This window comes from Dendrobates tinctorius, unplaced genomic scaffold (genome assembly GCF_039654945.1).
Source record: "Dendrobates tinctorius isolate UK_male_01 unplaced genomic scaffold, ASM3965494v1 ptg000083l, whole genome shotgun sequence".
Classification (NCBI taxonomy): Eukaryota; Metazoa; Chordata; class Amphibia; order Anura; family Dendrobatidae; genus Dendrobates; species Dendrobates tinctorius.
This window is the reverse complement of record NW_027361751.1, coordinates 1,104,400-1,116,740: the sequence shown is the minus strand read 5'-3', so window position 1 is coordinate 1,116,740 and position 12,341 is coordinate 1,104,400. Positions and strand designations below refer to the sequence as shown.

General features: G+C 46.4%; 1 protein-coding gene across 1 annotated transcript in view; it reads right to left on the bottom strand.

Annotated features, from left to right (window-relative positions):
- Positions 1–7,438, bottom strand: part of BDP1 (BDP1 general transcription factor IIIB subunit) — a 235,234-nt gene extending 227,796 nt beyond the window's left edge. Inside the window, 1 exon segment of the mRNA XM_073584044.1 lies at positions 7,084–7,438. Coding sequence (XP_073440145.1) covers positions 7,084–7,310 — 227 coding nt within the window. The 5' untranslated portion in view covers positions 7,311–7,438.
- Positions 7,439–12,341: the final 4,903 nt, after the last annotated feature.

Below are 12,341 nucleotides of genomic sequence, written 5' to 3'. Positions count from 1 at the left end.
TTGATCTGCTGTACAGAACACAGGAAATGCTGTCTGCAGCAAACCTCAGACTGCACAAGATTATCTCCAACAATCAGGAGGTAATGAAAGCATTCCCATCCGAATACCATGCAACAAGCCTGAATGATCTTGATTTCGATGTTTTTCCCATGCAATGCAGTCTTGTGGGACATTAAACAGGACACATTCACATTCCAGGTATCGGCCTGCGATAAGCCTTTCACCAGAGGAGTTTTATTCGTGGCCTACAGCATTTACTATCCCCTTGGATTTATAGGACCCATCACTATACAGTCATGGCCAAAAGTTTTGAGAATGACACAAATATTAATTTTTACAAAGTCTACTGCTTCATTTTTTTCTAATGGCAATTTGCATATACTCCAGAATGTTATAAAGAGTGATCAGCTTAACAGCAATTACTTGCAAGGTCAATATTTGCCTAGAAAATGAACTTTATCCCCCAAAACACATTTCAACATCATTGCAGCCCTGCCTTAAAAGGACCAGCTAACATCGTTTCAGTGATTGCTCCATTAACACAGGTGTGGGTGTTAATGAGGACAGGGCTGGAGATCAATCTGTCATGATTAAGTAAGAATGACACCACTGGACACTGTGCGCTGTGAGGCGGAGACTCTTGGAGCAAGGCCTGGTCTCAAGGAGGGCAGCAAAGAAGCCACTTCTCTCCAGGAAAAACATCATGGACAGACTGATATTCTGCAAGAGGTACAGGGAGTGGACTGCTGAGGACTGGGGTAAAGTCATTTTCTCTGATGAATCCCCTTTTCGATTGTTTGGGACATCTGGAAAACGGCTTATTCGGAGAAGACCAGGTGAGCGCTACCACCAGTCTTGTCTCATGCCAACTGTCAAGCATCCTGAAACCATTCATGTGTGGTGTTGCTTCTCAGCCAAGGGAATGGGCTCTCTCTCAGTCTTGCCTAAAAACACAGCCATGAATAAAGAATGGTACCAGAATGTCCTCCAAGAGCAACTTCTCCCAACCGTCCAAGAGCAGTTTGGCGATCAACAATGCCTTTTTCAACATGATGGAGCACCTTGCCATAAAGCAAAGGTGATAAATAAATGGCTCAGGGAACAAAACAGAGATTTTGGGACCATGGCCTGGAAACTCCCCAGATCTTAATCCCATTGAGAACTTGTGGTCAATCATCAAGAGACGGGTGGACAAACAAAAACTTTCAAATTCAGACAAAATAAAAGCATTTGATTTTGCAAGAATGGACTGCTATCAGTCAGGATTTGATCCAGAAGTTGATTGAGAGAATGCCAGGGAGAATTGCAGAGGTCCTGAAGAAGAAGGGTCAACACTGCAAATATTGACTTGCTGCATTAACTCATTCTAACTGTCAATATAACCTTTTGCTACTCATAATATGATTGCAATTATATTTCTGTATGTGATATAAACATCTGAAAAACACACATAAAAACCAGAGGCCAGCAGATCATGTGAAAATATAATATTTCTGTCATTCTCAAAACTTTTGGCCATGACTGTACAAGGCAAGTTACTGTTGAGACAGTTAACCGCTGAGAACACAGATTGGGACACTCCGCTACCATCCCAGAAACAACAAGGGTGGGAAACATGGAAGAAATCTTTAAAGGGAATCTGTCACCCCTTTTTGAGATATCATATAATGATATCATTCAATTGTGTGTCACATAAGGATTCCCTTAGTACTTTTGCTTCCCCCTGACCCCGCACCTTTCATGCATAAATACCTTTTTTATATCGGTTCAGATGTATATAAACTGCCGCTGTCCGGTCCGCTGGGCGGGGCTTATTCAACTGCTCCCCCCCTCCCTGTCTTGCTCTACGCATTTCTTCTTGTGAATTGCAAGACGGGGGGGGGGGGGGAGCAGTTGAATAAGCCCCGCCCAGCGGACCGGACCGTGGCAGTTTACATACATCTGAACCGATATAAAAAAGGTATTTATGCATGAAAGGTGCGGGGTCAGGGGGAAGCAAAAGTACTAAGGGAATCCTTATGTGACACACAATTGAATGATATCATTATGTGATATCTCAAAAAAGGGGTGACAGATTCCCTTTAAAGATCTTAGAACATCTTCAAGTCCCACGTTGTTATCCCTTAACGTCCCTTTCAAATGCCGTCCGAAAAGAGGTCTACATATTTTCTGATGCATCTACAGAGGCTAGAGCTGCAGTGGCCTATCTGAAAGCATCAGAATCCAGCAAGAGGGTACATTGTGGGTTCATCCTGGGTAAGGCAAAACTAACTCCGAAACCCGCACATTCCATACCAAGGCTTGAACTTTGCGCTGCCATACTGGCAGTAGAAACTGCAGAAGTTATAACGGATGAATTGGACACTGCTATTGACTCATTTATATTCTACACAGACAGTAGAGTGGTGCTTGGTTACATATACAACCAAACAAAACAACTTTACGTCTATGTCAGCAATAGGGCAGAATGAATCAGAACATTTTCTTCTCAGCTGGTAAAACCAGAATCTGACAAGGAAATCAGACCAACCATCTCTACTCACTACACTTCTGTGATACCAAAACCGAAGCTAAGGTCTAATTGTTTTGAACGCTTTTCAAGCTGGTCATCCGTCATGCGGGCCGTAACTTGTCTTCTTCACATCGCCCATTGTTTTAGCAGCAACAAATCATCAGAGTGCCATGGCTGGCACACGTGTAAAGGTGGTTCAGCACGAGTTTTCCTTCGCCCAGTCACCGAACTTGTACTGCTTCTACCAAAGGAGGACATCACATGATAGATATTTCTACTGGATACAGCTCACGATGGGGAGCGTACCGTTATACACCCTTAGCTGTATAAAAAAAAAAAAAAAAAAGAAACTTGAACTTTCATCTTTGGATTGTTTGGGTTGGTGGAAGTGTTTGGCTTTTGCGGTTTCCCCAATCTGAAGATAGGTTCTCCTATGGACTTGGCCTATCCAACCGTTGAGGACTTCACGTCAGCAACCTAGAATTAGACTTTCAACTGTTACAGTTTATTTTCGCATGTTATGCTTTCTTTCTTGTCTTCCAGGTTTCTATAACGTCGTTGAACATCATCGTGGGCAGCACGGTGGCTCAGTGGTTAGCACTGCAGCCTTGCAGCGCTGGAGTCCTGGGTTCGAATCCCACCAAGGACAACATCTGCAAGGAGATTGTATGTTCTCACTGTGTTTGCGTGGGTTTCCTCCCACATTCCAAAGACATACTGATAGGGAATTTAGATTGTGAGCCCCAGCGGGGGCAGTGATGATAATGTGTGCAAACTGTAAAGCGCTGCGGAATATGTTAGCGCTATATAAAAATAAACATTATTATCGTAAGACTTTGTGTCAAGTTGGATCATCATGAAGATTTCAGACAGAGACTGTCAAGTCCCATGATTTAGAATCATACAGACAGTACTGCATTTAATTATATTGTTTTTCATGGCTGTGTATAGATCTGTCCCTTTTTAGAGGTTGTCTCCTCCCCCCTCGCATGTGACTCATTTCTGTAACCCCTCTCTTCTTCTCCATCTTTGAGTCTATCTCCAGCTTGGAGACACACGTTTTATACAGCTCTGTATAGGGAAAGTAACTGTGCATTATGCAAGGTTTCAGCTGAGAATAAACCTAATGGACCCTTCAAACGTGCTCTTTTCCAGTCAAGTGATCTGCGGACATCACTAAATGTGAGTAATGGTAAACAGACGCCATGGGATGACAGTCTACGTGCCAAACACTTGCAGCTTGGCCATGGAGGCAGAATAGAGACCACAGTCACCAAGAAAAGCATTGGTAACACATTACGCTGTAAGGCTGTGTGCACACGCTGCGGATTTTGCTGCGGTTCCGCAGCGGTTTTGGCCGCTGCGGACCCGCAGCAGTTTTTGCTGCGGTGTACAGTAGCATGATTCCCTATGGGAATCAAAAACCGCAATGCAGACGGTGTGGAATTTTCCGCGCGGATTATCTGCGTTTTTCAATCCGCAGAAAGAATTGACATGTCAATTCTTTCTGCGGATTTCCCTGCGGTTTGCCATCTCCTCCATTGAAGAGATGAAAAACCGCAGGGCAAAACCGCAGACCAATCCGCAGGTAAAACCGCAGGTCTTTTGACCTGCGGTTTCACCTGCGGATTTTACAAAATCTGCGCGGATGAATCCGCACCTAATCCGCAGCGTGTGCACACAGCCTAAAGGTTTGAAATCCTGCAGTGCCCGCAAGGTCCCCCTGCTCAAGAAGACATGTGCAGGCCAGTCTGAAGTTTGCCAATGAACACCTCAATGATTCTGTGAGTGATTGGGAGAAGGTGCTATGGTCAGATGAGACAAAATTGAGGTCTTTGGCATTAACTCAACTCGCCGTGTTTGGAGGAAGAGAAATGCTGCCTATGATCCAAAGAGCACCGTCCCCACTGTCAAGCATGGAGGTGGAAACATTATGTTTTGGGGGTGTTTCTCTGCTAAGGGCACAGGACTAATTCACTGAATCAATGGGAGAATGGATGGAGCCATGTACTGTAAAATCCTGAGTAACAACCTCCTTCCCTCCACAAGGACATTAAAAATGGGTAGTGGCTGGGTCTTCCAGCAAGACAATGACCCAAAACGTACAGCCAAGGCAACGAAGGAGTGGCTCAAAAAGAAGCACATTAAGGTCATGGAGTGGCCTAGTTAGTCTCCAGACCTTAACCCCATTGAAAACTTATGGAGTTGAGCTCCGAGTTGCTAAGCGACAGCCTTAAAATCTTAATGATTTGGAGATGATCTGCAAAGAGGAGTGGACCAAAATTCCACCTGACGTGTGCAAACCTTATCAACTACAAAAAACTTGTGACTGCTGTGCTTGACAACAAGAGTTTTGCCACCAAGTACTAAGTCTAGTTTTCTTAAGGGCATGTCACACTAAGAGATATCGCTAGCAATATCGCTATAACTAGTGACGTTATAGCGATATTGCTAGCGATATCTCTGTGTCTGATACTTACCAGCGACCGGCTCCCCCGCTGCTTATCGCTGATCGCGCGAGAACGTCCAGGACTGTTTCTCGTCGTCAGCTTCCTGTGGCGCTTCCTGCTGTGAGGACGAGCGACGCGTGGAGCCGGGCGGGAGGACGCAGGATCGCCTGGTGTGACAGGTAAGTAGTGATCCCCGTCCCCAGCGATGTCGCTAGTGAGATCTGCCTATGTGGCAGCTCACTAGCGACCACTTAGCGATGTACCAGCGATCCTGACCGCGTCATATCGCTGGTCGGGATCGCTGGTACATCGCTAAGTGTGACAGTACCTTAAGAAACATTGCTAAAGCCAACTGTGTGCATCATATGGCTCTCAATGTGTCACACACACATACAGGCGGACACAGCGCGAGGTCCCCCTCCCGGGCAACGACAGCGCGAGGTCCCCCTCCCGGGCAACGACAGCGCGAGGTCCCCCTCCCGGGCAACGACAGTGCGAGGTCCCCCTCCCGGGCAACGACAGCGCGAGGTCCCCCTCCCGGGCAACGACAGCGCGAGGTCCCCCTCCCGGGCAACGACAGCGCGAGGTCCCCTCGCAGCCCAATAGCGCCTGATGGTGCACAATTCCACCCGCTGTATAGGAGGAAGTGACCCATGACATCAATGGCAGTCCGCCCCCATATAATAAATATATATATATATATGTGTATGTGTGTGTGGCGCCCCTGAGGCTCAGTCGCCACAGAGGTACTGCACCTTCTCCTAAGGTGTGGTGCCCCACCATCCAGGTAAGTTGGGAACTCCTGACCACACTCCAACACTCGCACCCCACACAATAGAGTAGTTCAGCAAAACCACATTGCGGCTCCTTGCTTAGAGAGTAGCAGAGCACCTTTGGTGGTTCCCTGCTTGGAACACTAAACGTGCTGGGAGGTGGGTGGAGTTGAGAACACATATTAGAGAAGGAAGGTTGAGGATAACAGGTCAGTCTGACAGGAGGTCAGTGAGTAAGGAAGCCACTCGGAGAGGAGTGGGGATCCCTGGAAGAGGGATAGAGGAAGGAGTGCTGCAGCTGCCTCAGTGACCTGGGTCTGCTGGCACGGGAAAGGAAAGAAGGAGAAAGACAGACTTGAAACCTAAGCTTCCATAAGAAAGAAAGACAAGTACGGAACGAAGGAGAAAAGAGAACAGAGAGGACGTGGGTTAGGAGAGAACCCTGCCTATAGGTTCTTAGCGCAAGGCCGGGGCCCGGTCCCCGAGGTTGTATGAACACTGATGGTTCTGCAGCAGACACCGGTGGAGTAGTGGGCTGTAAATGCACTACTCCCATCTAAGACTTGGGGGCACAACAGCAACACGGATAGAGAGCCGGGACTCAGGAGTAGGGAGTACCCGAAGCAGGCTACAGTTGTCTGCCGTACAAGTAGAGTTCTTGGGAACATCTGTTAGGAGGAACTCCAGTGTAACTCAGTACTAGGAGATCTTCACACTTAGAGGCGCTATAGAGGAGACATTCCGAAAAGGCACATAAGTTGGCGGAGTGTTGGAAGGGAGCATTCCATCTTGCCTGGAGGTTGACTGAGTCCCTGACCCGGAGGACATGGCACTGAAGCGGGCACAACAGACTGAGTAAAGCTTTGGAACTACATGCCCTGGTATCCTCCAGCCTGGCACTGCTACATCCCCTGCGCCGGGCACTACACCTACGTGTCACGCCATCTACACTGCCCTGGGACTACAGCCCTGCCTGTGGAGGGCTATAACATCCTTGCTGCACCACACCATCTGTCCCAGAGGATCTGTCTGCAGCGTCGTCCTAACACCTCCCTTGCCGAACACCACAGGTGGCGTCACGAACTATTCCATTAACTATATTCCACCATTTCCATTCCGCCATTACTTGGGCGCCCAGGGCCACGGACCGGGTCACCGCTGCTGTGACACATCCCGCTGACACCGGCCCGGTACAGAGTACCCCACGGCCCTGGGAGGGCGACCCATATATATATATATATATACACACACACACACACACACACACACACAGCAGCTGGGACTTGTGCTCAGGATACAGCTCCGGCACACTGTGATCCGACCCCCGCAGGACACAAGTCACACTCACAGTTCCGCCTGCTGCGTCTCCTCCTGCGGTACGCCCGGCTCCCCATGCTCGGCTGCTCCACTCTCTCCGGGGGCCGCTGTCTTGCTCTCCTTCCCTGGATCAGGATCTGAGGCGGGGGCGACTCCTCCATCCCGAGCAGTGGCCGCACTCGCCTGCCCCGCTACACCCGCCGCTCGGCCGCCGGGCCTGACATTGGGCCGGACGCTGAGCCTCGCTCTGCGCATCATGGTGAGGCCGGCTCGCCGCTTCTCCTCTTCCTCATCCCGGGGCCGCACGCACACTGGCAGCCAGGCTCACAGAGCAGCGCGCACACAGTCACAGGCCTGTCACGTGGGCTACAGGAGGCCGTGCGCGCTGCATAGACAGGTTTCATGATGACGTCATCACTACGCGACTTCCCCACCATCCTGTCAGGCAGCTCTCACGTACAGTTCCGTGATGAAGACTGCAACTGCTGATCGGATGCGCTGTAGTCCCAGGATGACAGGGATTCTGCTCCATCGCAGCTATGGAGGATGGGCCAGTGTGATCCCGCATCTCATAGCTACAATATAACCAGGGAACATTGTCTGTTATTCTTTATAGGTCAGAATGTAGCTGTATAGTAAAGCCTGAGTGTGTAGCATCGCACACAGTTTTAATAGTCGTTTACGATAAAAGAACATTTTTTTGCGTTTTAAACACAAAATAAACAGCCCAACGTACAGATTTGCAATCTCAGTATCAGGTCGGGATTACCGGAGCGTACTTCATGGTCCGTCTATGGAGCGCAATGTGGAGTGTGTACTGCACAGAAGGTCTCTCCAGTAAAACTCTTCTTTATTGAGGACAATCGTGGTTTTACGATCATCATGTCTTGGTTATCTAAGGCCGCGTTCACACGATCAGTATTTGGTCAGGATCTTACATCAGTCTTTATAAGCCAAATCGGGCATGGGTGATAAATCCAGAAGTGGTGACGTGCCTCTATTATACTTTTCCTCTGATTGTTCCTCCACTGTTTTGGCTTACAAATACTGCGGTAAAATACTGACCGTGACCTAAAAGTATAGACTATAGGGAATGTCTACACGGGCCATTTCCAAAAGAGTTTTAAAACAGACCTATGTCAAACGACGTGAATACGGGCCAGGCATTAGTAAGGATCTCAGTATAAACTGCTCAGCGCCTCATATCCTTTCCCTGGAGTGCGCAGGATTGTATACATGAGCGAATATACGGGGCCCAAGAGGTCAGGGGGCCACCACCACCTTGAAGACAGGTGAAAATTGTATTCTTATATATTATTGGACTGTAAAGGAACAAATGTATTGTTCTTCCCCATGAGCCCTCTTGTGTGTCTGCTAGTGATCGTTAGGTTCTGTTACTACGGGTCATCTGCTGAGGCGTCACCTGGGATACAAAATGCTCGTAATTCTGAAATTTTGTGAGGAGGGAGATGAGCCGCCCGTCTGTCCTTTGTGGTCATGAAGGTTTTATAAATATATGGAATAAAAGCTTCACCATCAATTATTAAGAGCTGTACTTATTCTAGTTATTCTAGGACTTTTTGTTATATACAGTCGTGGCTACAAAGTTTGAGATGGGCACCAATTTTGGTTTTCACACCATTTGCTGCTTCAGTGTCTTTAACTCTTTTCATCAGATGTTTCCTTTGTTAGGGTAAGTGCACACGTAGTTTTTAGGTTGTGCGGATTTTGATGAGAAATCCACAGGTAAATCCGCAGGAGAAAAGTCCTGCAGTTTATCTGCGGTTTTGCTCTGCGGTTTCACACCTCGTAATGGATAGGTGTGAAACCGCAGCGGAATCCGCACAAAGGATTGACATGCTGCGGATTGTAACCCACAGCAAAACCGCGCGGAAAAATCCGCAGTATGTGCACAGCGTTTTTTTATTTCCATAGGAAATAAAGGTACTGTACAGTGCAGCAGAATCTGCTGCGTTTCTGCAGAGCCAAAACAGCTGCGGATCCGCAGCAGAATCCACAGCGTGTGCACATACCCTTACTGAAGTGCAATTAAAAGTATCAATTTTTAAACCCTTATTAACAAATACACAAAGTTTATGTAAAAGCTCAGTATTTATTATTATTAGTTACTTTTAGAGTAGCAATGATTCCAGGCTGCTGTACATGAGAAGGGATTACATAGAAGACAGAATTATAAAATACGGTGAATAAACTAACAATGACAGACCGGTACAGAGGGGATTGGACCCTGCCACCACAGGCTTATAGTCTACAGAATAATGGGGAAGGAGACAGTAGGTTGGGGTCTTGCCGCAACGTCAGTGGTGGTGGGGTCAGTGCAGGCTGGAAGCTTTCTTGGAGAGATGGATTTTCAAATCCTGTCTGAAGGATCAGAGTGTGGTGGATAGATGTGTTGGGGGAACAGAATTCCAGAGGATGGGGGATATTCAGGAGAAGTCTTGGAGGCGAATGGGTGAGGAGCGAATAAGTGTGGAAGAGAGAAGGAGGTCTTGGGAGGACCAGAGATTACATGAAGGAACATATTGGGAGATTAATTTGGAGATATACAGGGGAGACAGGTTATGGGCGGCTTTGTAGGTCAATGTTAGTAGGTTGAACTGGATATGTTGGGGAATTGGGAGGTGGTGAAGGGATTTGCAGAGGGGAGAGACAGAGAAGAAGGAAGGAGAGAGGTGGATTAGTCAGGCAGCAGAATTATCGACCGTCTGGAGAGGTGCGAGAGTGTTCGTAGCAAGACCACAGAGAACAATAATGCAGTAGTCGAGGCGGGGGATGTTGAGGGCATACACTAACATTTTAGTAGATTTTGGGTAGAGGAAATGAGTAATTCTGGAAATATTTTTGAGCTGGATGGTGGAGAGCTTGGATGTGCAGTAGAGGGACAGGGCAGAGGCGAGGGTACCACTGCAGCAGCGGACTCTTGGTACTACGGAAAGGGTGGTGTCGCTAATTGTGATAGATCACATAGGAAGGATAGGTGAGGTGGAGGAAAGATCCACAATAAGTATTGGCCTTTATTGTTGGTCCCTTCACTTTTTATAGCATTTACGACAAGTTCTCAGTTTATTTCAATTTTGGGGTGGTTCCTGACCATGATCCATAATTTCAATCTTTTGTTCACTGAGCCATTTAGTTATCACTTTTGCCTTGTGACACAGTCGCCATCATGCTGGAAAAAGCATTGTTCATCACGAAATGGTTGCTGGATCATTGGAGCAGTCGCTTTTGGGGGGTATATAGATCCCATTCTTTATTAACCCCTTCATGACCCAGCCTATTTTGACCTTAATGACCTGGCCATTTTTGGCAATTCTGACCAGTGTCCCTTTATGAGGTAATAACTCAGGAACACTTCAATGCATCCTTGCGATTCTGAGATTGTTTTTTCATGACATATTGGGCTTCATGTTAGTGGTAAATTTAGGTCGATAATGTTTGCATTTATTTGTGAAAAAAAAGGAAATTTGGCGAAAATTGTGAAAATTTTGCAATTTTCACATTTTGAATTTTTATTTCGTTAAACCAGAGAGTTATGTGACACAAAATAGTTAATAAATAACATTTCCCACATGTCTACTTTACATCAGCACAATTTTGGGAACAACATTTTTTTTTTGTTAGGAAGTTATAAGAGTTAAAAGTTGACCAGCGATTTCTCATTTTTACAACAAAATTTACAAATCCATTTTTTTAGGAACCACCTCACATTTGAAGTCACTTTGAGGGGTCTATATGGCAGAAAATACCCGAAAGTGACACCATTCTAAAAACTGCACCCCTCCAGCTACTCAAAACTACATTCAAGAAGATTATTAACCCTTCAGGTGCTTCACAGCAACTAAAGCAATGTGGAAGAAAAAATGGACATTTTAATTTTTCCAACAAAAATTTTCTTTTAGCATCAATTTTTTCATTTTCACATGGGCAACAGGATAAAATGGATCCTAAAATTTGTTGGGCAATTTCGCCTGAGTACACTGATACCTCATATGTGGTTATAAACTACTGTTTGGGCACACGGCAGGGCCCGGAAGGGAAGGAGCACCATTTGACTTTTTGAATGGAAAATATGCTGGAATATTTAGCGGTTGCCATGTTGAGTTTGGAGAGTCCCTGTGTGCCTAAACATTGGAGCTCCCCCACAAGTGACCCCATTTTGGAAACTAGACCCCCCAAGGAACTTATCTAGATGCATAGTGAGCACTTTGAACCCCCAGGTGCTTCACAAATTGATCTGTAAAAAAAAAGGACTTTTTTTTCACAAACATTTTTTCTTTTAGCCTCAGTTTTTTCATTTTCACATGGGCAACAGGATAAAATCGATCCTAAAGTTTGTTGGGCAATTTCTCCTGAGTACACCGATACCTCATATGTGGTCATAAACCACTGTTTGGGCGCACGGCAGGGCCCGGAAGGGAAGGAGCACCATTTGACTTTTTGAATGGAAAATTAGCTCCAATCGTTAGCGGACACCATGTCGTGTTTGGAGAGCCCCTGTGTACCTAAACATTGGAGCACCCCAACAAGTGACCCAATTTTGGAAACTAGACCCCACAAGGAACTTATCTAGATGTGTGGTGACCACTTTGAACCCACAAGTGCTTCACAGAAGTTTATAGCGCAGAGCAGTGAAAATAAAAAATCTTTTTTTCCTCAAAAATGATATTTTAGCCCGCTATTTTTTATTTTCACAAGGCTAACAGGAGAAATTGGACCAAAAAAGTTGTTGTGCAATTTGTCCTGAGTATGTTGGTATCCCATATGTGGGGGACCACTGTTTGGGCGCATGGGAGAGCTCAGAAGGGAAGGAGCGCGATTTTGGAATGCAGACTGATGGAATGTTCTGCGGGCATCATGTTGCGTTTGCAGAGTCCCTGATGTGCCTAAACAGTAGAAACCCCCCACAAGTGACCCCATTTTGGAAACTAGACCCCCCAAGGAACTTATCTAGATGTGTGGTGAGCACTTTGAACCCCCAAGTGCCTCACAGAAGTTTATAAACGCAGAGCCATGAAAATAAAAAATCATTTTTTTTCCTCAAAAATGATTTTTTTAGCCCGCAATTTTTTATTTTCACAAGGATAACAGGATAAATTCGACCCCAAAAGCTGTGGGGGGACCACTGTTTGGGCACACGTCGGGGCTCGGAAGGGGAGTAGTGACATTTTGAAATACCGATTTGATGGAATGGTCTGCGGGCGCCATGTTACGTTTGCAGAGCCTCTGATGTGCCTAAACAGTGGAAACCCCGCACAAGTTACCCCATTT